This window comes from Squalius cephalus (genome assembly GCF_949319135.1).
Source record: "Squalius cephalus genome assembly, chromosome: 3".
In the NCBI taxonomy this organism is placed as follows: domain Eukaryota; kingdom Metazoa; phylum Chordata; class Actinopteri; order Cypriniformes; family Leuciscidae; genus Squalius; species Squalius cephalus.
The window spans coordinates 56,744,877-56,771,474 of record NC_137124.1 but is presented as its reverse complement, the minus strand read 5'-3'; the positions used below and the strand labels follow the sequence as shown (position 1 = coordinate 56,771,474).

At 38.7% G+C, this 26,598-nt stretch overlaps 1 protein-coding gene across 4 annotated transcripts in view; it reads right to left on the bottom strand.

The window, feature by feature from the left end:
- Positions 1 to 351: 351 nt before the first annotated feature.
- Positions 352 to 26,598, bottom strand: part of csnk1g1 (casein kinase 1, gamma 1) — a 60,945-nt gene continuing 34,698 nt past the window's right edge. Inside the window, exons 5-14 of one of the 4 annotated variants that reach the window (XM_079864937.1) lie at positions 26,094 to 26,245; positions 25,758 to 25,992; positions 23,262 to 23,347; positions 23,094 to 23,178; positions 21,508 to 21,656; positions 20,535 to 20,642; positions 15,416 to 15,526; positions 10,356 to 10,462; positions 4,171 to 4,194; positions 352 to 2,105 (exon numbers count right to left, since the gene is read on the bottom strand). In XM_079864937.1, coding sequence (XP_079721063.1) covers positions 2,051 to 2,105; positions 4,171 to 4,194; positions 10,356 to 10,462; positions 15,416 to 15,526; positions 20,535 to 20,642; positions 21,508 to 21,656; positions 23,094 to 23,178; positions 23,262 to 23,347; positions 25,758 to 25,992; positions 26,094 to 26,245 — 1,112 coding nt within the window. In that variant the 3' untranslated portion in view covers positions 352 to 2,050. The remainder of the gene's footprint in view (positions 2,106 to 4,170; positions 4,195 to 10,355; positions 10,463 to 15,415; positions 15,527 to 20,534; positions 20,643 to 21,507; positions 21,657 to 23,093; positions 23,179 to 23,261; positions 23,348 to 25,757; positions 25,993 to 26,093; positions 26,246 to 26,598) is intronic. The other 3 variants (XM_079864938.1, XM_079864939.1, XM_079864940.1) reach the window with 3 other exon arrangements.

The window sequence follows — 26,598 nt, the reverse complement described above, 5'->3', positions numbered from 1 at the left end:
GAATGGGTCAAAGTGAGAGTTAATATTTACACGGCTGGATAACTGATGAATTGAGCGGTGGAAACACGCTAACGAAGAATCTGTGGCCATTTGCGTTTCTATTTGGTCCAACACAGTCCCATCTAATCGATCGATCCACAGCTTTACAGGAACATTCAAAAGCACGCCATCCGAGAAGGACTCCCGACACACAAAACGGGCACGGTAGAGTCTTCAAACGGCCCAGTTTACCCCCGTTCCTTATGAAAGATGAGTTCAGAGGTCAGTAGGATTCAGTAAACAAAGGGCCCCAGCGAAACTCTAGTGCAGTCACACACTCCTATGGCTTCTCTCTCAACTTTTTTTTTTTTTGTACGGTGATCAAAATAAAATAAAATAATAGTTACTGTATATAATTTATCTTACATTAATTCACATTTACTATACATTAGAAAGATCACGAAATAAAAACACGGATTTAATGCTGTGAATAGGTGAATGGTGAACCTCCCCCCCCACCCCAAAAAACAATAAAATGAGCAAGGCAACATCACGACTGAGATTAGCGATTTTCCGAAAAGTAAAAAAAAAAACGACGACGACGACAACAGAACTACAGTAATCATTTCACATATAACCCAATTTGACGTAATTCCCGTCTTAAGGATTGCGTTTGGGAAAGGACCGCCTCATCCATGCAAGAGGTCAAGGGCTGCCCCGTCTCAAATCGCGTATGGCCACTATAACAAACCAGTCAGAATTTACAAACGGCCCACTTTTGCTGACGTTTTCTGCCACATAATTCGATTTGGTGACTCGAACCCCCCCCCTCCAGCAAGGGAACGAGACGCGTTTCGGGTCAGTACGAAGGCATGGGAGGACTCATCACGTCTCATCACAGAGTGGACCCTGCCGAACAGTGTTAAGGCATTAAATCGAGATGTTGCGCAGTGTAATTCTGTACGCCTACTAAAAAAAAAAAAAAAGGAAACAAACGGCCTTTAAAAATCGCATTATTTACGGCTTACGATGAACACGTTGAGGCTTACTTTGCGACCCACAAGCCACTCTGGCACATGGTTATTCTCATCCTGAATAATTAGCAGTTTTTTGTATTTTTTTTTTCCAGGCATAAAAAAAAAGAAAAAGAAAACATCAATCGGGAACTGGTCGAGGGAATAATAAGTGACTATATGGACAGAAAGATACAAAAGCGCAGAGGGAAAGTCTTATTGGCCACCTCAGCCAATAGAAAAGCAGCCAGCTGTACGTCAAAGCCACACGATATCGTAGTAAGAGGAGAAGAAAGCAGCATGACTGGCTGGTGGGTTGAAGTGGGACGAGTGCTTTAGAACAAGCAGCTTAAATACTAGTCGGTGGCACGACGAGCGCCACTGGAAACAGCTGCTTATGTCACACTTTCACAAAGTTTTACGTGTAAAGGCCGGCTAGCATCATTACGACAGCTATTTGTTTTGCGCTTCACTCCGATAGATGCGACGAAGAAATCCGCTAGTCATATTCTAAGGCTTCGACCACTTTCTGGCAGCGCGAGAACCAACAATCAGCCACCGAAATACACAAACGAACATTTAAAGAGGGGTTAAGTAGAAAATAAAAAGCCACCAAAGTCTCGTCTCGAGGTGCTAAGAGGGATGGAAAAGGTCCAGCGTGGGCGAATTTGTCTCTCTCCCTCTATATCGCACCTGTCGTGGAGGAAGAGACACATTCAGAGAACGTCCACCGACGAGAAAACTAAAAAAAAAGAAGCAAAACAGCAAATGAAGTGCAGTGCTGTTCCAGTGCTTTGAGATCCGTAGCTTTGTGTGAAGGTCCTAGAGACAGTCCGAGGACGAGGCCCGTCGCTGCCTAAATCAAGACGGAGTGGAAGAAACAAAAAAAACAAAACAAAGACAATCCCCACAGAGACAACGTGTGCATGCCTCTTGGTTTTCAAACATCGCTCCCCAACTCGTCCAGGAGGGCTCGGCTGATGTCGTCTTGTAAAATATCTTTATTTGAACGCTCTAAAAACAACCAAAGGAACAGACTGCGCCACGAGGCCGGAGGTTCATTTGTGCCGCGGCGTGTTCTTCTTCCTCTTCCTCTTGAAGAAACAGCAGCACCTGCGAAAAAAACAAAGAAAAATAAACCGATTGCCTGATAATGAAGCACCTGTTGTCTATCTACACATCAAGCGGATTTGCTACGTATCGTCAGCGCTGATAAAAACAGTGCATTAGTATAGTTCGTACCAACCTAAATGCTGCATATGAAGGACAACTGGGTCAAAAGTTCATGAAAAGGAAACTTAAATGACATTTACGGGTCGTTAAAAGCATCGATGACAGAATGTTAGACGGCAACAACACGACAGAATGGGTTTAGGGGAAACAAGGCACATGCAAGTGGAAGAGAACAGCTCCAGACTGACACATTGAAAAGTGAGAGACTTCGCTAAACATGTTCCTGAAGGACGCGAGCGGGCGCTGGCTGAATCGTGTGGGTTCACGACGTACAGTGCCCTGCGAACGCATGCAGATCCTTGACTAAATCTGACTTTACCAAACACTCAATGAAATTACATTCCCTGTCATAGTTTAGTTATACGCACAAACCATTTTTGAAAATGATGTCACGAACAATTAATGTTAATGGAATGTTAAAGAAGTTTAACTTTTTTTTTTTTTTTTGGATGGGAATATGCGAGTAATGTCCACAAACAGTGAGAAATTAATTTATTTAGGGATTTATTAAAAAATAGGGATACTTAAGCTTGCCTGGTAGATGATGACCATACTAATGACCACATTTATTATGTCTATATATATATATGGACATAATAAATGTGGTCATTAGTATGATCATCTACCATTTTATATTTATTTATATATGAAGACTTCAGATGCAAAAGCCTCTAAGTGCCATCTGAAATTTTCTTCTAAAATGAGTATTTTTTATCAAGCTTGTATATTTAAGTTCAGTAATTTCACTTAAATGACAAATAGGTCATTTTCATTGCCATTAAAGTGAAATAAGTGAACACAAACATACAAGCTTGATAAAAATGATCATTCTAGAAGGAAATTTCAGATGGCACTTAGAGGCTTTTGCATCTGAAGTCTTCATCTATCTATCTATCTATCTATCTATCTATCTATCTATCTATCTATAAAACAATCAAAACTGCAGTCATCTGAAAATAGTTGTTCCGATAATTTCAGAATGCCAAGGACTTTTTGTTGATATGAAATTTAGTTTGGAAAAAACATTTACAATTTTTAGCCATATGCCATCAATCACCCTCAAAAAAATATGTGGCTGTTCAAATCAGAAAATGAATCAGAATTAAGAGTTAAAATAGTTTGATTGCGTCAACCAATCAGATCAAAGAAACAACACTGTTTATTGTTACTAAATATCTGGGGAAAAAAATAGTAAAAATAAGAGATTGTATAAAAAATATTCATGTTAAAAAATGAATAATGTCATTTGAAACATTGTTCAGAATTTCAGGATGTCAAGGACTTGATAACATGAAATTAATAAGTTACACTAATGACTGTGTAATAGTAATTAACTACATGTACAGTACTTACTATAGGGTTAGGTTTTGGTGTAGGGTTAGTTGCATGTATTTATGCATGATATATATATAACAATTTTAAATAATAACAATTTTAATTTTATATAACAATTTTAAAAAGTGTTATCAATGAATATACAACAATTTTGGGGGAAAATGTGAAGCAAGATTCTGTCAATTAAATTGGAAAAAATTGTCTAATTGCAAAAAAAAAATAAGAAAAAAATAAGTTCAAATGCATTTCATAATGCAGTGGTATAGATCTGAGCTTTAGTTAAGGGTCTGCACACTTCTGTAAGGCACTGAATATGTGCGTGTAAGTAGAGACCTGGACATCCTCATTGAGCTTCTGTAAATAAGCTGAAGTTGGGCTATTAAAGACTTCTCATCGTACCTCCAATCAACTTTAGGGTATTTCAGCCTCTCAAATCAGACTTTACGAGCGGACAGACCTCCCTCTTTCTCTATCAAGCTCACACAGAGCACGAATAGCTACATTAGCCTACAACTGTAAGCAGATCTTGGTGTAAGTGTGATCTCTATGGCCACAGTCTAGGCTGGTCCACTCCCCTTGGGTTTGATGTGGACTGGAGAGAGGGACTCACCACAGGTTGAGCATTTTCACGCAGCTACAGAAGAGTGTGAAAAGAGAAAAGACAGAGATTATTACACAGAGGTGAGACGATGAGACAAACCTAATGTCGGCGACAACAGACCAACAGGTAGACACACACACACAACACACACACACACACACACACACAAACAGAAAAGAGATTGAGAGACAGACTCAGGGGAGAATGTAGATCTAGAACATCTACTCAATTCAAGTTCGCTTTATCAACTAATATCATAATAGAAATTCTGTATACCTGTTTGTTACATTGTAAAACAGATGATCAACAGAAAAAAAAAAATGGGAGGAAAAAGGGGAAGAGAAGAGTAGGAACAGAAGGGGATTGGAGGAATGTAGTGTCGTCCTCAGCTCACCAGCCCACTAGTGAATGTGTACAAATGAAGCCAAGTGCCTAAACCTACAACCATGGTATAAAATTCAATGTAGTCACAGCCATGTATGTATGCATGTATGTATGCATGTATGTATGCATGTATGTATGCATGTATGTATGCATGTATATCTCTTTAAGCTGTTTAGAAGTTGTCTCTAAGCATAACAAGAAACGCCAGGTCACTTTTAAATATACACAAATCAGAGTTTCAGCACATTTAAAAACATTTAGTAGATCAGATGATGAGCCAAAACATTATGACCAGTCACAGGTGAAGCGTATATCGTTGGTCATCTCCTAAACAAGGGCACGTATTAAAGGAATAGTTCACTTCAAAATTCTGTCATCATTTACTCACCCTCAAGTTATTTCAAACCTGTATGAATTTCTTTCTTCTGCAGAACACTAAAGCCTGATTCGCACGGGATTAGTATTACCTGGTGAGCTCTAGTAGCATTTGTAATTATTTGTAATAATTGCGGAGGTTGTCTGTGATCTTAATCCCGTGCGAATCGGCCATGTCTGTAATTTGTAAAGTAAAAATTCCCCCGCAAATGCCCTACCATATTTCGGCGAACACCGAGGTCCTGTGATACTATTAGTCCCGTGCGAATCGGCATCTCTGATTTGGCGGGGTCGTTTATAATTTTTTTCAAGGTTTTTGTTTCCTATGCACTTTTTAATCCATCTTTCGTGAAGAATGGAGGCTGCGTTGGAGTGTTTTGATAGTATTTTGGGTGCTGGGTCATATCGCTATACACCATACAACTTGCAGAAAGAGAAAGCTGAAAACCATCAGAAGAGGAATTTAACAAAAAGATTGAGATAGATGACATGTATAGCAGCGGTAAGGAACATTCTTCTGTTTATAATATATCATACAGCTACAACTATAACAAGACATTTCCAAGCAATTGCCTGTTGAAATCACATCCGGGAGACAAGTCAGTAAATTTGAGTAAAATCAATTCGCTTATCCCGTGCGAATGCGCCACATGAAATTCAGGTGTGTGTGTGTGGGGGGTTTCTAAATCACACAAGGTCCCCAGGTAATACCAATCCAGTGCGAATAGGGCTTAAGGAAGATATTTTGAAGAATGTTGGTAACCAAACGGTTGATGAATCCCAATGACTTCCATAGTAGGAAAAAAAAAAATACTATGGAAGTCAATGGGGTTCATCAACTGTTTGGTTACCAACATTCTTCAAAATATCTTCCTTTGTCTTCAGCAGAAGAAAGAAATTAATACAGTGTGGACATAACTTGAGGGTGAGTAAATAATGACAATGGTCTGGGTAGATTAGATGGAAAGCAAACAATCAGTTCTCGTAATCAACATGTTGAAATGGGCAGGAATAAAGATCTGAGCAACTTTCACAAGGACCGAACTGTGATGGGAAGGCGACTGGGTCCGAGTGTCTCTGGATCAAGGCTTGTGTGTCGCTCCCGCTCAGCAGGGGTGAGAGTTTCCCAACAGTGGTCCGACGAGGGATAAACCACAAACCGGCGGCGACAGGGTGTTGGGCGGCCGAGGCTCATCGATCACGAGGGCAATGAAGGCCATCCCGTCTGGTCCGAGCCAACAGAAGCTCTACTCTACGTCACACAATTGTAATGATGGTTATGGGAGGAATGTGTCAGAACACACAGTGCATCTCACTCTGGTGTGTATGAGGCGATCAGAGTGATTATGATGTTGAGAGAGCCTACATTGAGCACATGAGCATCAGAACTGGACCTTGAAGCAGTGGAAGAAGGTCGCCTGGTCCGATGAGTCCCGTTTTCTCTTACATCTCGTGGACGGCCGTGTGTGTGTGTGTCGTTCACCTGGAGAAGTGACGCACCAGGATCACTGAGGGAGTGTGAACCTCTGAGCATGTTCTGCTGGAAACCCTGGGTTCGGCCATTCACGTGGACGTATGTTTGACACGGAGCAGAGCAGGAACAGCCCTTCATGATAATGGTGGAAGTGTCTCTTTCAGCAGGATAACACACCCTGACACACACCGATGGTGTGAGGAACATGATGAAGAGTTCAAGCTGTTGCTATGGCCTTCAAATTACCCAGATCTCAATCCAATTGCTCGACCGTCAAGTTTGATCCGCCTCGTATAACCGACAGGACTTGAAGGATCTTCTTCTGACGTCTTGGTGCCAGAAACCACAGAGACCGCAGGACGCCTTCAGGAATCTTCATGGTTTGGCAGCATCAGGAGGACCAACAGCACATTAGGCAGGTGGTCATAATGTTTTGGCTCAACGGTGTATGTACTTGCACAATTTATTAAGCAATAGGTTTAATTGCAATTAAACAGGCAAAATATAAATTCATATTTCTTATTTTATGACCTGGACTTTCACCCATTACTGCAGTATTCAACAGGTTTGGACCGTTTTACAGCTTCAAACGCAGCACCTCCAATCTTAAAGTTTATAACACCATTTTAAATTTCAAACACTCAGTAATGATAATCTATCCATCACTACAGTTAAATAGAGAGATTAGACGAGGCGAGGGGGAAAGTGTTCAAACTTCTGACTACAAACTTTTAAGATTTTGAAGCTTATAGGAGTGACAAGTGACATGAATTGTATCACCCAATGGTAACACCATATACCCTGTGGTTTAAAGTTTTTTTTTTTTTTATATATATAGAATTAATACTATATAACTAACTCAATACATCTCACTGGAAAAGTAATAAGCCAATTTTTCAATTTTGGATCAAGAACTGTTGTACCTATTCTTACAGAGGAAAAGTTCATTGTAAGGTTTAACAAACTTAAGAAAGCATCCACTGTTATAAATACAAAGAAAGAGCCTCATTTCCTTCTCTACTTATATGCCAAACAATGCATGATCTGGTATCCAGACACATTTAGCCATAAACAAAGTAGTGTAAAGTTCTTCTCATCTGACAATTGTGTGAATCACGCTTAACGATTCTTCTTTTTTATATTAACTTTTCATTTAATGTGATGTAACATCGTAGAGGCAAAAGCTTTGGTTCAAGTGGCAGTGTTTCACCATTACAGGCAACAATGATAAATCAGGTTGCCATATTCAAGAAAACAGGGAAATGTAGAAGAGAAAGAGATCAGAGAGATCTCTAGAAGAAAGACCGGTGTCCGGTGACATTAATAGTGTGTAATAGGGATGGGCATGATTAATCGACGATCGATAATTGATCGTTAAGAATTTCGTCGATCACGTTTATTTGTTATCGATTAAACTAATGCAGGTTGCGTTGCGTAGTATGAGTCTTGAAGCAATGGAATTAATTTTAGTGCGGAGATACCTGTGCATCCCGGCAACGTCAGTCCCCTCAGAGCGGGTGTTTTCGGCGGCTGGACTGGCTGTCACCAGGTTGCGGTCGCATCTGATCCCAGATCATGTCAACATGCTTATCTTTCTCAACAGAAATCAGTAGACTGGTGCAGAAGTTCTATGGGAACTTCATGCGTTTTCTCAGATCGGATAGCTATCTGATTTATCAAAACGATTCCATTTACACCTGGTCACATAAATGTGTTTTTGCAAAACGGATATAAATCCGATCTTGAATTCCCGCGCTATATGCATATTTAAATTGTTGCACGTCACCGAAAGCAACAGATATGAGCTGCATTTTATTGATCATCAGCGAAAATTTCTAAATCAAAGACTGCAACAAGATATTGCGGCAACAGCCCTGGTAAGATCATTTCGGTTCTTTACTTTTAATGAAGATGATTGTGTGTTGATGAATGACTTTCACTTTGATTTGCGATAGTTTGCACGTTGGCTTGATGAATAGATGCTCATCTGTGGTGATGCGTGTTGAAGTAGCGTCGTCATATCTGGCTATAACATGACATATAGCCTATAACACGCTCTCACACGTTTATTTCTTAGCATTTTTGGGATAAGTCAAATTTACATATGTGGTTTCAACAACCAGATGCATTTACTCTTGTCCAGTTTCGTCTGGAATGCGTCTCAGATCTCCTCCTGAAGTGGTTTGAGCGATCGGATTTAAATCCGTCTCGAATGCGTTTCGGAGGGCATTTACATTTGGTCTTTTCACGATCGGATAGCTATCCGATCACAGAAAACGGATGAAGTGGCCATGGGTCTCTGTTTAAGAACGCCCCGGCTCGCAGCTGCAGGTTCCGCTGAGCACCGCAGGGCATATCTTCAAGTCTACCGAACGTCCAGTTTCACTGCCACAAGTTGATCTTCTTGTAATAAAGATCTCATCGAGGACAAACAAACAGTATTTTTGTATTTTCATTGCATTTTTAATTTATAAAAAGTTAAAGAAATAATGAATTTCAATATAAAAATATTAATGATTAATCGATAGTCGATCGTTAATTCTCCCGACGATCGACTAAGAAAATTTAATCGAATGCCCATCCCTAGTGTGTAATAACCATGACGATCTTGTGTGTTTGTGCCGTCCTGTTAATTGATAAACGCTGCTGCTGTCTACGCCACTTTCAAGCTTTTGCAACAATAAATCAAAGAAAGAGGGCTTTACGATATCCAAGTGTTTTATATGACTGACACTCAAAATGCACATCAGGCGCTTTAGAAGAAAATGAAACTAAAGAGTGTAATCGCCTCTGAATTTTAACAGGCAAACCTAATGGCCGTAGTTATTATGGACACGGCCTTTTCCGCTCTTATGGAAGTGCATAAAATTCCATTTTGGACAGGTTCTAAGAGTCTAGTTTAATTTAGTCTAAATATATTACAAAATAATTAAAACATTTTTTATTGTGTTTTAGAAAGAAGTCTTGTTTGCTCACAAAGGCTACATTTTTTTTTTTTTTATTAAAAATACAGTAAAAACATATATTCAATTATTCAAATAACTTTTCTATTTGAATATATTTTAAAATGTAATTTATTCCTGTGATCAAAGCTGAATTTTGTCACATGTCCTTCAGAAATCATTCTAATATGCTGATTTGCTGCTCAAGAAACATTTATGATTATCATCAATGTTGAAATAATTTTTTGGGGGGAAAACGTGATGCACTGTATTCAAAAGTTTGTGGTAAGATATATATATAGATCTATCTATCTATCTATCTATCTATCTATCTATCTATCTATCTATCTATCTATCTATCTATCTATCTATCTATCTATCTATCTATCTATCTATCTATCTAAGTTATTCAGAACGCATTAAATTGATCAAAAGTGACAGTAAAGACAGTTATATTGTTACAAAATCTTTATATTTCAAATAAATGCTGTTCTTTTGAACTTTATATTTATCAAAAAAATCATAAAAAAAGTCTTGCCATATACAAAAAAATATTAAGCAGCAAAATCGAATAATTGATGCCAATAATTGATGCCAGATCTTTTTTTTTATTTTTATAAATAAATAGAAAACAGTTCTTTTAAATTGTAATAATAATAATAATTCACAATATTACTGTTTTTACTGTATGTTTGATCAAATAAATGCAGCCTTGGTGAGCAGAAGAGACTTCTTTAAAAAAAAAAAACCCACCTGGTAGTGTATGCTACACATTTAATTCAAAACTGAAAAGTACCAATTAAAAAAATAAATTTAAAAAAATAAAATAAAAAAGATTTAAAAATGGATGATTGTCCCCAATATAACGTTCCATTACACACCTTCGGTACACAGAGCACTACAGGGGAGCCGATGGGAACGGACCAGTGAGGGCAAGGGGGAAAATCATGTGCTAAAGGACTGTGTCAATCAGACACAAGGCAAAGAACAGAAACCTGTGAGAAGCCATGTGCACATACTTGGCCTCATCCACCACCTCCACCTCTGCCTGCGCTGTGATTGGTGCGTTCGAGTGGGCCGCCAGCGGGTCATCAGCATTCAGTTCACCATTAGTCGAGCTCACCACCTGTGGTGTTAGAAAAGAGAGATCTAATTATCCTGTGGCCTCAGTGTAATAATGTTATTTTAATTACACAGTTCAGACTGTATCTGTGCATGTAACCACTCGTACGTAGCAAATGAGGAATATCATTTACTACTTCACTTATGGGAGAACTGATCAAATATTCCTGTAAAATACATAGATAGATATAACAATAGATTATAAGATATATAATCTATTGATTATAAGATATACAGATAGAATAGTAGATATAAAATGTAAATAGATTTTTACAGTAATGCATTTACAAAGGAAAAAAAATCTATAGGGCCATTAATAGTAATGCAGTGCGTTTTCCTCACAAGTAAATCATTTCCTCATGTGTTCTTACAACTAAATAGGCTTTTTACCCCCAAATCAACAGATACTGTCAAATAGTGTTTAACTTGGAAAATTTAAATGCTGCTTAATTACTTTGTAATCAGCAGTCAATCAAATAAAAATATACTCATACTCATGTAGCCAGATTATGATATTCATGCTATCCTTTAGAATTGACCAGATCCACGAATGTACAGTAATGATAACACTGGTCTACAGGGGCCCCAAAACATATATGTGCACTTACATCACTTATATGTAACACCACTTGCTTTGATATTTTGTCATCAATATATTTTATTTAATTTCCTACGATACAATGAATGAAGCTCCATCAAAATAAGCTCAAAGACTGTGACCAGTCGTTTCTGAGGCCTCTACTGTATAAAAGTGAAGAAAGCAGCGCAAGATGGTGAATCTGCGGTTTCAATCATAAAGATGCAGTGAATATAGTGCATTAGTGCCCGCCTACTTTTTCAGCAGCGTTGGTTCCGGAAATATCTTTTCCAATCATTTCTCCCTGAAGGATTTTTAAAATAAATCTTTGTTAAAGCGTTATAAGCCATGAACCAAGCCAAAGAGCTACAAGGTGAATCAGAACACTACAAAAAATTGATTTGAAGCAAAAAAGTATATGAAAATAAGACAAAAATACGAGACTGCACAAGAAAAATCACATGAAGCATCGCAAACAGCAAAATCGAATTAAAAATGGAGAAATATAAAACTACTCTCTTAAAAATGTGATTAGACTTCAGTTTAGGGTCCAATTCTCACTATTAACTAGTTGTTTATTAGGATGCATATTACTAGGATATTGGCAGTTTATTAGTACAAGGTTTATTAATTATAAAGCACATATTAATGTCATATTCTACATCCCTTAATCCTAAACTTAAAGGGATAGTTCACTTTGAAATTAAATTTTGGTATGTTTTAGCTTACCTAAAGGGCATCCAAGATGTAGGTGTCTTTTTCCGCAGTAGTTTCAATTTTGATATTTTTAGGTCAAACCGTTCTTGTCTGTCAGTCATTTAATGCAGGTCTGTGGTCACTGTCTCAAAGAGCATGCATACACTGCGCACACGTCACACAGCAGGATGCGCGCGCGCCCTCAGATCACTTGGACGTGGCTGTGTATAAGAGTTAAAAACGATATAAATACTGTTCGTTTTCTCACACAAACCGCTCGTTTCGTGTCTTAGGCCATCAATGTGTACTTACGATGAGGAATTGTTTAATTTGGACTCTGTGCATGCTCTTTGAGACAGTGACCACAGACCTGCATTAAATGACTGACAGACAAGAACGGTTTGACCTAAAAATATCAAAATTGAAACTACTGCGGAAAAAAGACACCTACATCTTGGATGCCGTTGAGGTAAGCTAAAACATACCAAAATTTAATTTCAAAGTGAACTATCCCTTTAACAAGTACCTTGCTTTAACTGCTTGCTTGCCATTTTAATATACCGGTACAATACATATATATTTTAAGTCTAATGCAAAATATGCATGTGCTTATGTATTTTGAAAGTGTAGGGAGGTCGACTCGATTGGATCATTTGCCGTGCTTCATGGAAATGGACAGAGCTAAAGAGCCGTTTTGGTGCATTGTGCTTGTTTCTCTGATTGGTGGAAGTGTCTGTACATCACCATCGGTTATGTAGTTATTCACCACGGTGATAATGTGGGCTGGCGGCTTCAACAGCTGCAAACAGCATTGATTCACAACCTTGTAGCTCATAGTATGGTTGTCTTTAAAGGTTTACAAGTTGTCATAAAAAAAAGTTTTTACTTCCGGAACACACACTCTATTGTGACACACTGCATAGAGATAGTCGGGAATACTATTTCCTAATAATGGCTGTACCACAGTATAATACAACAGAGGTAACAACAAGTTTCCCTGATAGACTGCGTCACATCTTGTGCTGCGTTTTATTCAATTCAGAAAGTTGGAATTTACATCCTCCTACTTGCAAAAGTGAAAGAACAAGAAAACACCACATTTGGAAAATTCCATGTGACGTGATGATGACGCTCTTCCAACTTGGACGTCGGAACATTACGCGTTTGGAATTCAGAGAGAGGAGGAATGTCCAACTTTTGAATGAAACGCAGCATTTCTACAGTGGCTGTGTTTACATGCACAACTTTCCATTTGATGAATCCAAACGTAGTGTTTACATGAACGCTAATCATGTGATCGGGATAATGTGCGTGTTTATACACGTCCTGTCGATCAGATTAGAAAAGGAATAAACCACCCCTTTCAATCCGATCGAAATTTAATTCGGATCGATTAAAGGGTTAGTTCACCCTGTCAGTAATTACTCGCCCTCATGTTGTTCCAACCCCGTGAGAGACTTTCGTTCATCTTCAGAACACAAATTAAGATATTTTTGATTAAATCTGAGAGCTGACTCACTCCTTCATAGGCTTCTAAGACTTCTAGACTTCCAGCTAAAGTTAGTTTTGATTGATTCACTTCCGTCGCAACGATCATTAGTTACTAACTCAGGGGCCGCTAACAAGACACCGTTTTAACAAAAGAAAAAAACTCTTAAGTTCTCTCTGCGCAAACTTCAAAAAACGCGAACCTGCGAGAACGCCGACGGCGTGCACATGCACACCACGAGTTCAGTCCATAGGTATGCGCGTTTGAATATATGTGTGAAGGTGTGTAGTCCTTCCCTACAAATCAACCTAGGGCTGGGCGATAAAACGATAACGATAATTATCGCGATATAATTTCTCTCGATAAAACGATATCAAGAGTTCGATAAATGTTCGATAATGTTTATGCGCCAAAAGTGGAACGAAACTCATTTGAACCGTGCGCCACACGGACCATTTATCCGCTCGGCTCAAAGTCCAAACGGCAGCGCAGCGCGAGCTCACTAGAGCAGATGCGTTTACTCTGATCGCTCTCGTCACGAGATCCAGTGAGAAGTGCTTGAATTCAGCGAAGAACACAAATATCTCCGTGATTTAAACCAGTTTAAAGGCAGATGAAACAGCTCTGACCAACAGGAGAAACACTGTGCACAGAAGACTTTTCCGTCTACAAATTCCCATCATTTACCATGGATTTACTGTAACGTTACTTATATTAACTGCACCATGAAATGTGGGATATTGAATTGTATTATATTATTAATGTAGACAATGTATTAAAGGACTAATGGAATATAATTACAGTATTTAATAATGTAGTTAGGCTACTGTTTTTCATACAAATACCATAGAAACCATAAAGTTACATTTTGCCATGAGAGTGAGGTGCTACAGGCTATGCCTGCTTTTATCTGTGGTTATCATGATCTAAATGCATGATACTGAATGACCAATGGTTAATTTTAATAAAACTCACAGTCAGAATATTACATTTTACCAAATAAAAATTAGCACATGCAGAAACTAAGAAATGAATTGTCCAATAAAGATATTTATTTTGTTAAGGAAAAATGACAAATGTTTGAATGTTCTACCTCAGATTTGTGAAATGTTTGCCTGTTCAGCAAGTGTTTGTCATGATATGTTCTGACAATAAAGAGTAGTTTAAAACCACAGTTAACGCTAACGCTCTGGTTTCTACAACTTTCACTTAGGAGCAAAAATCTGCCTTTAAACTTGAAAGAAATAAAGATTTGACTTTTATCGTGATAATTATCGATATCGACTGATATAAAAAAAAAATTGCGATTTTTTTTTTGGCCATATCGCCCAGCCCTAAATCAACCCTCAACAAACCACCTGTCTGGCCTTTATAATTCAGAATTTTTATCGTTTCCGCGTAGCAACGCAAACTGGAATTATCCCGGCAACGCTTTATCTGTAATTGAAACTTGCCAGCCCAGACAGTTAGTAAAGACCATGTTTAAAATAGTCCAAGTGACTACAGTGGCTCAACCTTAAGTTTATAAAGCGACGAGAATACTTTTTTTGCAGAATAAAAACCCAAAAACGCAACATCAGAACGGAGGTTCACTATTGGCCAGCATCACACACATGACAAGCGTCGGCCAATAGTGAGCCTGCGTTCTGACGTACAACCCAGAAGCGCTGCGCTGTTACACTACGTGAACTCACACAGAAGAAAATCAATAGTTGAATAAAACAAAATTTTTTTTTGCGCACAAAACGTTTTCTCATCGCTTGATAAACTTAAGGTTGAGCCACTATAGTCACTTGGACCATTTTAAATATTGTCTTTACTAACTTTCTGGGCCGGCAAGTTTCAATAACATAGAAGCCTATGGAGGAGTGAGTCAGCTCTCAGATTTAATCAAAAATATCTTAATTTGTGTTCTGAAGATGAACGAAACTCTTACGTGGTTGGAACAACATGAGGGAGAGTAATTACTGACAGAAGTTTCATTTTTGGGTGAACTATCCCTTTAAGGCTTTTCAATCCGATTACTAGCAACGGATTATTTGGCTGCATGTAAACCTAGCCAGTGTTGTTTTAATAAGTGCAAGACCAGCCAGAGAGGGTAACCCATAGAGGAAGTGTTGTGGTCGGGTGTGAGAGCAGGTGCTGCTGCAGATGGCCATACACATGAGCGCACAGAGCGAGGGGTGAAGCTGTACCTGCACTGAGCCCCCGTGCCTGTCCGCTGCCAGGTGAGAGGTCAGGTAGGACGAGTTTGTCTGGCGGTTGGGCTGCACCTCCCATGCTCCTCTGCGGTCGGAGATGGCCGTCTGTGCGCGGGTGGAGGAGGCGCAGGACAGGGACAGGAGGAGGTGTGGTGAGTGAGCGAGAGCGGGCGAGTGAGGCCAGGTGGCATGCAGCACAATGAAGGAAAGGAAAATCAACAAAGAAACAAAAAGAGCCAGTCAAAGCCAGGAAATGGCATTAGTGACTGTGGACGCAATCGTCCAATCAAACCAAGAAGCAAAACACCACAAAATAAACACAAAGAGACATTAAAACAGAAGAAACTGAAGGGAAAACTTTATCCAAAGCTGCTGAATGCCAAGTGGAGACTACATGTAGGCAAATCAGGCATCCAACACGGAGATCAGATAGGAATATCTGACAGACAGCATACGTTCAAACTATCTACAGCTGCATCAAATTCAAACTGATGATGGGGCAATATTCTGCCATTGGACTAGACAAGACATTGACAGAGACAGAGTCAACACAAGGACAAACAAAAATCCAAATTCAATTTCTGAAATTCAGTTTATACAGCTTCAGTACAAACCCCTGGTGCATCAGTCGTGGTGAATGCAGAATTACATTTCTTAATGTCTTTTGCATTTAGTGGTAGGCTCTAAATTAATGTCGTTTTCAGTTACATTCAGTTTAAGTGGAGATTAGTTAGAGTTATAACAAATAAATAAGAAAAATCCTGAATTTATTGTGCCCTGGATTGAAATGAGATATGTATATTATCAACAACAGTCCTATGTCCAACGGGAACACTGCTTCTGGACACATGACCAGAACTGTAGTGTACAACAGGGTTAAAGGCACGATATGTAAGATTTTTGGATTAAAATAATTAAAAAAAAAAAAAAACACTGAAACAATGTTATATATTTTGTTGACTTGTGTACTTACATAATCCCAAATATTTGGGATTGCGTGTCATTGCGTCACCTGTCAATATCTGCACTACCCTCGATTTCCAGTTTTACATCCATAGCAATCATGGAAACACTGAAGACGCTATGCATTTTATTAGACCGGTGAGCAACTGTTTGGATACTTTTATTGACAGAAAACGAATCACTGTTATATAGCTCAGCACGGCTAGTCTTATTGTTTTAATCTCTCGTCTTCTTGATTTACCGCGAGTACCTCAGAGACAAGTGGCTCTTTAATTGATTAAAATACTTCAGCTAAAGTTGTACGTTTTGCATAATATTCAAGTTAATACTTCAAAACATTCACTTCAGCAAAGTTTCATATTACTGAAAAACAAAAGCTTCTGAAACAAAAATGTAAGTTTCTGAAAGATTTGATAATTTAAAATAGCTTTACAACAATAAACATGGTATTTTACAAAAAAAAAAAGGTTTCATTATAAATATGATTATCTCGAAGGTGGACACCCAACTTCTTAAACGATATTGACCATCTGAAACAAACCATGTCGTGCCAACAGATGGATGCAAAAGTTTATCATGTTAATTATCATGGGGCACTTTTTACTCAGAATACCATAAAGTTTACAAATTCTTTATAGCAAAATTGATTTAATGATTGTGTTGATTTAATAACAAAACTAAAAATTATTAACAAGACCTTTGTCTCAAAACATTATTCATTAATTTTATTGATTCTCATTTGCTAAATACTATAACATTAAAAACAAGATTAAATTGGCGAAGAATAAGCTTTGCGTTGCTGCCCACGATCGCGTCAAGAATCAGCCACATTTCTTAGACAATGTTTAGAAAAGTGCAACAACGAGTTTAATAAAATGAATAAAATCAAATGTGCCTTTAGCCCCATTGTAACCTACATCTTATTGGCAAGTCGATAGGTGTGCATTGTTTTAGCCTTTTGTAGTGAAAATTGACTCGTTAAACACCAGGGGCCGTATTCACAAAGAATTTTAAGGCTAAAAGTAGCTCCTAACTGGCGAATTCAGGAGCAACTCCTAAAAATAATGGCCGTGTCACTCGTAACATTAGGACTCCTAATTTTTTTGACTAAGAGTAATTCACGGAGCATTTTAGCCCTAAAAGGAGCACCTAAGCCTGGGACAGCTTAAAAGAAGTCGAGAGGACTCCTAACTCACTAAGACCTTCACAAACCGCTTTTTGTGGCATTTCACGTTGCGATGTTTTGAAATGCGTATGCGGCGGCTACAGGAGCTTCCCATCGTGAGGGAACAATTCTGCATTGTAGGCATAACTAGGGATGCAATAACGCCACCAACAACAACCAAAACTAGGCTACTCATTGCATGTAAACTAATTGTAACGTTTCATTGTGAATCAAATTAAAATGTTCTTCTCTTTGCAAACGTAGGCAGAGGCATATAGTGACAGATTAATTCAATAATGTTGCAAAGATATTGCATCAATCTATATGTTTCATTAGGCTATAGGCTATTTGTTTTGCCTTACTCTATTCATTTAGGCTATTTATTCAGTTATTCATCATCTTCCGTCCTTCGCACTACTTGTGTAGCGCACGCATTCTCCTGTCACCTGTCACTCATCATCGTAGGGGAGGTGTTCGGAATCATTCCCGCGTTACAATCATCAGCCAATCAAGGTGGTCACTTCAGTCAAGCTCGTGCATGAGTAATGACGTCATCCACAGCAACGAAGACTCACTCTTAGTTTAGGAGTTGTTATTTTTCTTTACTAAGAGTAGGTCTGAAAGGCGTTGTGAATAACTTTTAAGAGAAAACTCCTAGCTAAAATCTTTTAGTGCGATTTAGGAGTACTCCTAGTGGTAAGATAAAATGCTTTGTGAATACGGCCCCAGAACCTTGTGTCTATCAGCCAAGGATTTCTAAATATATCTGCACTCCTCTTCCCTCACAAGAACCATAAGAATACTGTGAACTCACATCACTAGAAAGATCTTAAATAGATGACGTCAGTTCTGCCAAAAATGAAAACAGTGAACAATTCACTAAAGGAGAACTCCGGTGGAGTGCTGTCAGTACAGAGAACAACGACAAAAAACGGTGTTGCCTACACCGTGTTATCCTCTTTTTAAAATTTGCACCCTGTTGACTTCAATGGGGCAAGTTTTAAACCTGTTTTTAGCCTCTTAACATCCTTGATGTGTCATTACAAGTGCACAGGTCATGTGAGTGATTCCTTCAGAGTGAACACGGGTGAATCTGACTGCAGTAGATGTGAAAGATATGAATAAAAATTGTTATTTCAGCCAGCGCTCATACCTGTATTTACATCCTGTTTTCGGTCGAAGTCCAAAGTAGTCGATTGTCGAGTTCGGGCGCATGATCGTACGTACTAAACCTATGCGCGTGAACTCAACAATCGACTACTGTGGACTTCAAGCGAAAACATGATGTAAATACAGGTATGAGCGCTGGCTGAATAAACAATTTTTATACATATCTTTCACATCTACTGCAGTCAGATTGACCCGCGTTCACTCTGAAGGAATCACTCACATGACCTGGGCACTTGTAATGACACATCAAGGATGTTAAGAGGCTAAAAGCAGGTTTAAAATTGCCCCATTGAAGTCTACAGGGTGCAAATTTTAAAAAGAGGATAACACGATGCAGGCAACACCGATTTTTGTCGTTGTTCTCTGTATTGACAGCACTCCAAATTTACAAAAAAATGAGCTCAATGTTAAAATTGACCGGAGTTCTCCTTTAACTTACTCTCAACCTGTCACTGCAAAACCATATCAAAAATACTTTTTACTATTACTTTTTACTTTCATGGAACAAATAGGAAAAGTATCATTTTTGGATAACTTGATTGTGAATGTCAACCTTGAACTGTAAGCACTAATTTGAGTGCACCTCAAATATGAGCCAAAATTAAACGTTTGCCTCAGCTAGATGAGTTTGACACAGGGCAAGTTTGTGAGATGTGCAAAGCTGATTTTGCTCTTGCAGATGTTAGAGAGGCACAAAAAGCAATTTACAGAAACTGGCAAATTAATCAACATAAAAATATTCTCCAGTGACATTTTTAGGAACTTCTATTCCCAGCATGCACTCTGAGCCATGATATGCTAAAGCAGTGCATGCTGTATCAGCCAGCTGCTGCGTGGACGGGGCAATGATTTGGTTTAAAGCTTCATGTGTTGCTGCTGAAACCCTCGGAAATCAACTCCACCAGCTTTAACGATAATGCTAGCTTGAGCAGATCTCACAAAAACATGTCCAGGACATTATTTCACTCCAAAACCAAATCTTTTTTTGTTTGCATTGGGATATTTCTATGTCAAGCAAGCACCCTTTCCTCCCCCAAATTCTCATTACCAACACCAAAAAAATAACGATGGATATTTTTTGGTAATTTCTAAAACTTTCATTGGGAATTCTTATTATACTTGGATTACAATATAAAAATTGTAGTGTGTGTGTGTACAAGTTTGGATACTAAGTGAAATATTATTACAAACGACTAGTCAGGACATTTTACTGGTTCTCTCTAGTTAAAAAGGCTTATGAATTTTATTTAAATGTAGTGTTTTGCAGGTTTCTTTGATGGGTAGGTGTAGGGGAAGGGGTTGGGTTAGGCCATAGAAAATATGTCAGTAATATAGTGGAGCAAAAGTGTGCGCGTGTTTGTGTGACATCATTCTAATATGCTGATTAAATGCTCAAAAAACATTTCCCATTATCACGGTTGATAAGAAAGTTCAAAAGAACCGCATTAATTTTAAATTGGATTTTTTTCGTAATGATGTAAAATAGTTTACTGTTACTTTTGAACAATTGAATGTGTCGTTGCTGAATAAAAGCATTACTTTCCATTCAAACCTTGAACGGTATTGCGTCTTTATTTGCAATACAGCCATGAGAATTTGGGGGTATTTAAATGTCAAACTAAATATCACAATCCAAAATAAGCTAAATAAGGTTGAGGTGAAATATGACCCAGACTTAATTTGTGAGATTCACCCATTTGGTTCAGGGGAAATATTATCCACCCCTACTAAATGGACTAAACCTTGAACATAGTACATTTTCTCTTTCTGTAATAAGTTTTGCAAAAGTTTCCTCAACGAACAGTGGAAGATTACCTGATTCCTTAAGGGCTGGTGCTGGGAGGGTCTGTCTCTGTGTGCGTGGCTCTCACGCGTGACCGCAGACGCCCCTGAGTCCACGTGGACCGACCCCACTGGTGTGGGCTGAGAAGACACGCCAAAACACACAGAACATCAGTTTCAAGGCCAAAGATGAACTAGCTCTGTGTCCCAGTGAATATAGGCAGCAACATTCCAGGGAGGAGTAAACTGTGCCGGGCTTTACTTATGACTGTACATTACTCTGTGCTGAAAAAATACTGATTAAAAAAAGTCATGCAATTTTACGCTAACAGCATTGCATTATTAGCTTAGCAACATGCTAACATCACAGTCAATTGAAGGCACTATGTGGTAGTGTTGTCAAAAGTACCAACTTCGGTAACAAGTCGGCAATGAAATTTAAAAAATGTGACGATTCCAGCATTTTGAGCTCCGTTGAACGGATTCTTAAACGCCTCTGATTGGCCATTGTACTCACGCGCTCAACATATATGTCTGTAATTGGCTACAATGATCAACGCTTCAACAACATGTTGTAAATAGACATCTTTGACGCTCTTCACCGAAATACACAGATAAACACTGAAGCGTTTGAAAGCGGCATCCATCAGTGGATCTACTAGGGATCCGTTGATTGACGCCGGCTTTCAAATGCTTCTGTGTGTATCTGTGTAAGCGATGATGTCTATTTACAACATTTTTTGAAACGTTGATCATTGTAGCCAATCACAGACATATATGTTGAGCGCGTGAGTACAATGGCCAATCAGAGGCGTTTAAGAATCCGTTCAACAGAGCTCAAAATGCTGGAATCACCACATTTTTTCAATTTCAGTAACACTACTTTTGACAACACTACTATGTGGTTTGCAAAGTTTGCAATAGCTACCCATGTAGCGAGGAGTTGGAACAGAGCTAGCGTGAGTGGAATGCAGAAATTCTTTATAAAGACGACATATTGACTCACAATCTGTCTGCCAACCCAGTCATAAGAGTAATCAAAGGTATATCCTTTTCGTTCAAACAACTCCGTAAACAAGGTCCGCAAGTATTCGTAATCTGGCTTCTCAAAGAAATCCAACCGCCGGACGTAGCGCAGATAGGTGGCCATCTCCTCTGAAAGCACAAATGAGGACAAAGTTACAATGACAATAATCACTATAAACAAGAGATAAGGCAAGTCTGGTCTTAAAGTGCCCCCATTATGCTTTTTCAGATATTACATTTCATGCAATGTGCAATTTAGCTGTTTGTGAATGTACAAAGTTTCAAAGATCTAAGTGCAATGATGAATGGAGTTATTGTCTCCCAAAAGAAAGAATCGATTCTGAACTGATGAAATGAGTAATCAGTCATTTGAACCTACGTAGATTTGTAACAAATTAGCATAATGCTAGTCTATGGTCTTTATTGGCTGCCCGAGAACAACGTCTAATTTGCCCCGCCCTCAAACACTGTAGTTGAAGCGGAGACTGGAAGAGTTTGGTTTGTGTTGTCAACATGACGCTGTTTTCTGCACTGCCACAGCAAATCCACTCGCCACGCACTTACGAAGGATTAGGACTCTGGATGCTGAAATTGATACGGTAAAACCGACGCCATCGTTACTGTTCGTATCACTGTGCGTCAAGTGATGAGGAAGATCCGCAGCTGAAATTTGGATATAGTAATGGGTGTTTCATTTACAACATGCACTGCGAGGGGTAGACCAATCACAACAGACTGGGCCCTCTGACCAATCAGAGCAGAGTAGACCAATCACAACAGACTGGGCCCTCTGACCAATCAGAGCAGAGTAGACCAATCACAACAGACTGGGCCATCTGACCAATCAGAGCAGAGTAGACTAATCACAACAGACTGGGCCCTCTGACCAATCAGAGCAGAGTAGACCAATCACAACAGACTGGGACATCTGACCAATCAGAGCAGAGTAGACCAATCACAACAGACTGGGACATCTGACCAATCAGAGCAGAGTAGACCAATCACAACAGACTGGGCCCTCTGACCAATCAGAGCAGAGTAGACCAATCACAACAGACTGGGACATCTGACCAATCAGAGCAGAGTAGACCAATCACTGGGCCATCTGACCAATCAGAGCAGAGTAGACCAATCACTGGGCCATCTGATCAATCAGAGCAGAGTAGACCAAATCACATGTTAGTTTCAGACACTGTAAGAACAAAACTTGATGCTTAAATGTACATTATGAGAAAATAAGTGTTTTTTGACATTGGATGCATGAAAACCTGTTGTAGGAGACCTTCAAAACAACCCATTTAAAAAGCAAATTTTAAAAAAGCATAACAGGGCACTTTAACATCAACAAAACAACTTTAAACAACCCATTTTATCATTTATTACATTTTGATGAAAGATTACAAAAGACAAACATTATATTTTCTTTGGAATAATGTGCATTTATGAATTGTGCACAAGACCAGGAACGTGCATTAAGACAGAAAATGGGGTTGATATTAATTCCATGTTGACTTTAAGATAAGCTGCTCCAAGTGAAGCACATGATGTCGTTTAAGGGGGTCTCACCGGGGAAGTTCTCACAGAGAACTTCAATGGGAGTGTTTCGCTTTGTGTCCCCAATCTTCTGGTAGCGTTCCTTTAGTGTGTCAGCCTGCAAAGCACAAAACAACAGCTCATTTTCCAGAACAACATTAGTAACAGTTTTAATGGCGTTAACAGGCTGGTTCAACATACTTTAAGTCCCTGCCAAGGGAGACTACCCCGGAGGAAATACATGAACATGTGACCCAAGGCCTCAAGGTCATCCCTCCGACTTTGCTCTGCAGGAAAAGAAAAAAAAAGTTAAATTATGTACAAGATAACTAAGTTGGTTGAACAGTAGAGTTGGGAATCATAAGGAATTTAACAATTCTGATTGCCATTTGTTTTGTTTTGGTAAATAATAAAAGTTATCTCGTTTCAAACCCATAAGACTTACATTCATCTATAGAACAATTCGTTTTTTTGTTCATCCACTTTAAGTCAAATATCTCTGGTTACATAAAACAAAATCTTCTTTTTTTAAAAGATCTCGGTTACACTATTTTAAGGTGTCATTTTTACAGTGTAATTATATATTTAAGCACTGAGTAATATTCAATTTACTAAAGGGATAGGGTAGGATTAGGGTTTGGTTGAGGGTTAGTTGCATGTAATTATGCATAATTTACTGTTAATACTACGGTAAGTACATGCAACATATGTAACAAGGACACTGTAAAATAAAGTGTTACCCAAAAGTCTTATGGGTTAGAACGACATGAGGGCGAGTAAATTATGAATTTTTTTAAGTATCATTTTAAATCATTTACATTTTACAACATAACAGTAACATATCTTGTTTTTTTTATTTTGAAAGTAATGGCTTGTGATTTGGTGAGTGCCATATTTTCCACATCTGAAACGTGCTGCTACTTCTATTCCAAAGCAACTTCTATAATGCATTATATTATAGAATATTTTATACACACATTCACTCACACACACACACAACAAAATTATAACAAATAAAGGCTTGAAATATCTCACTTTGCATGTAATGAGTCTATATAATATATTAGTTTCACCTTTTAAGTTGAATTACTGAAATAAATCAACTTTTGCACGATATTCAAATTTTTCGAGTTTCACCTGTATATTCTCATATTTCATTCCTGTTCTGGATATCATTACATTTAAAGGATTTGTTGTGGAGTGAGAGCAAATAAAATACATTTCATGATGTGGAATGTGCAACTGCACGGTGTTGCTACTTGCAGTCTACTTGACTCATGCAGTCCTCATATTTAATTATTAAACATCAACTGATTTCAGTAATACTTTACAATAAGGTTCATTAATTAACACTAGTTAACTACCTTAGTTAACATGAACTAAGAATGAACAATACTTCTTAAAAGCATTTATTAATCTTAGTTAAAATAATATAAATACGTTATTAAAATCAAAGGTTGTATTTGTTAAAATTAGTTAATACACTGAACATGTTAACAAGAACAACCTATGAACAGCTGCATTTTTATTAACTAATATTAACAAAGATATAATAAATACTGTAACAAGTGTATTGCTCATTGTTAGTTCATGTTAGTTAATACATTAACTAATGTTAACTAATGAACCTTATTGTAAAGTGTTACCATGATTTCAATGATTTAATCATATTAGGTTGTATTGCGATTTCTGTATTTTCATGCCCAAATTTAAGACCTCTTAAAATAATTAATCCTTTAAGGTATTTAAGGGCGTTTTCACACCTGAAAGTCCGCACAAAGGTCTCACAATGGTTTCACACTGCAATTATGCGAGCGCGCTAAAGAACTTTACATGACACACTTGCGTCCTGTCGTCTTCATCTCTGTGGGCTGCATCTTGACATTGATTGGTTTGTAAGTGGACGTGCGTCTGACGTCAGCGTGTTGTCAGTTCGCCGGGTAACTTTGACTGAATGAATGAACAGACGCATATCGTTGCCACTGTACTGTTATTATTACTGCATTACTCCCTGCAGCACCAGCTATACTCGAGGCTAGCTCACATTCACCAAATGAACGTCCTCGTTGCGTGAACATTTTATGGTCGCCAGCAGGAAAGGAGAAGGGCGAGCAATCCTGCGGGAAACACCGGAACTTCCTGTAAATGTCCGAACCATACAGAACATGCGTTCACACTAGAAACGAACCAAACCGTTGTTCAGTTTGATCCGGACCGAGACTACCTCTTTTCGTCTGACCAAATTTCATCTGTTTGATCCGGATCGTGGTCCGGGGGAGGTTTCACACCTGTAATTTTGATTCGGATCAAACTGAAAGTCAGAAAATCCGGACCAAACAAGGGTAGGTGTGAAAGGGCCCTAAGAGTTATGATCCTAAATTTCATCAAACTGAGGACAGCATAACCAATGTGATAAAGTGATTTATTCCACTGTATTATCTTGGGCCGCCCATTTTCCCTCTCTCAGCACATTCAGTTTAGACGGCACACTCACAACTCAGACGCTATCATGACTGAGACGCTACAGATTCAATGCAATATCAAAAGAAGCAAACATGTTCTTTAAAAGAACTGGTTCATGATTCCCAACCCTATAAAACAGCCAATCAAGACGCCACAAAGCGTGGAGATAGTGACATGCTAAATTTAATGTTAAGTCCATTTCAGGATCAGACTAGGGAGGTATCCAACACTTACCTTTCCCTAAGTGTGTATTAATAGACATGTATCGAGCTGTGCCCGTAAGGCTCTTGTGCTCCCGGTAAGGAATGTGTTTTTTGGTTTCTGGGTCAATGTATTCTTTCGCAAGGCCAAAGTCTATGATGTGAATGATGTGCTCCTTCTTGTTTCCTTGCCGTCCGATGAGGAAGTTCTCTGGCTTCACGTCCCTATAGATGAGGTTTTTAGAGTGCACATATTCCATGCGGGAAATCTGGGGAATTGAGCAAAGGACGCAAATTACACACTTGCACTGCAAAGCATCAGAAGGACTCTGTGCATGCACCACGTCTCACCCAGGTGTGACACACTCACCAGCTGAATGGCGATCATCAGGACTGTCTTGAGGGAGAATGTTCGGTCACACAGGTCAAAGAGATCCTCAAGACTGGGGCCGAGCAGCTCCAGAACCATGGCGTTGTATTTCCCACAGGGCCCGAAATAGAAGACCTGAGGCAGACCCTCTACTGTTAAAAACACAAAACAGAGCATTAATCACACAAGTCATGACATTCTCTCTTTAACTCTTTCCCCACCAGCATTTTTTATTTTGATTTAGGGCTGCACGATTAATCTCAATAAAACCGCACGCGATTTGGCAAAGGCTGCGATTATCTTATGCGCAGCTTGTCAGTGGAGTGCGGCTGATTGGTAGTAAATACTGCTCCATCTGAACGCCAGAGGGCACTCTCACGCAAACACAATAAATATGCCCCGCTGCAGAAGTACAATAATGTGCATCGTTCCAGGAAATCCCTATCGCTGTAGCTGAATAAACAGAAGATCGAAACGCTTTGATTAAACATGACTTATAAATGCA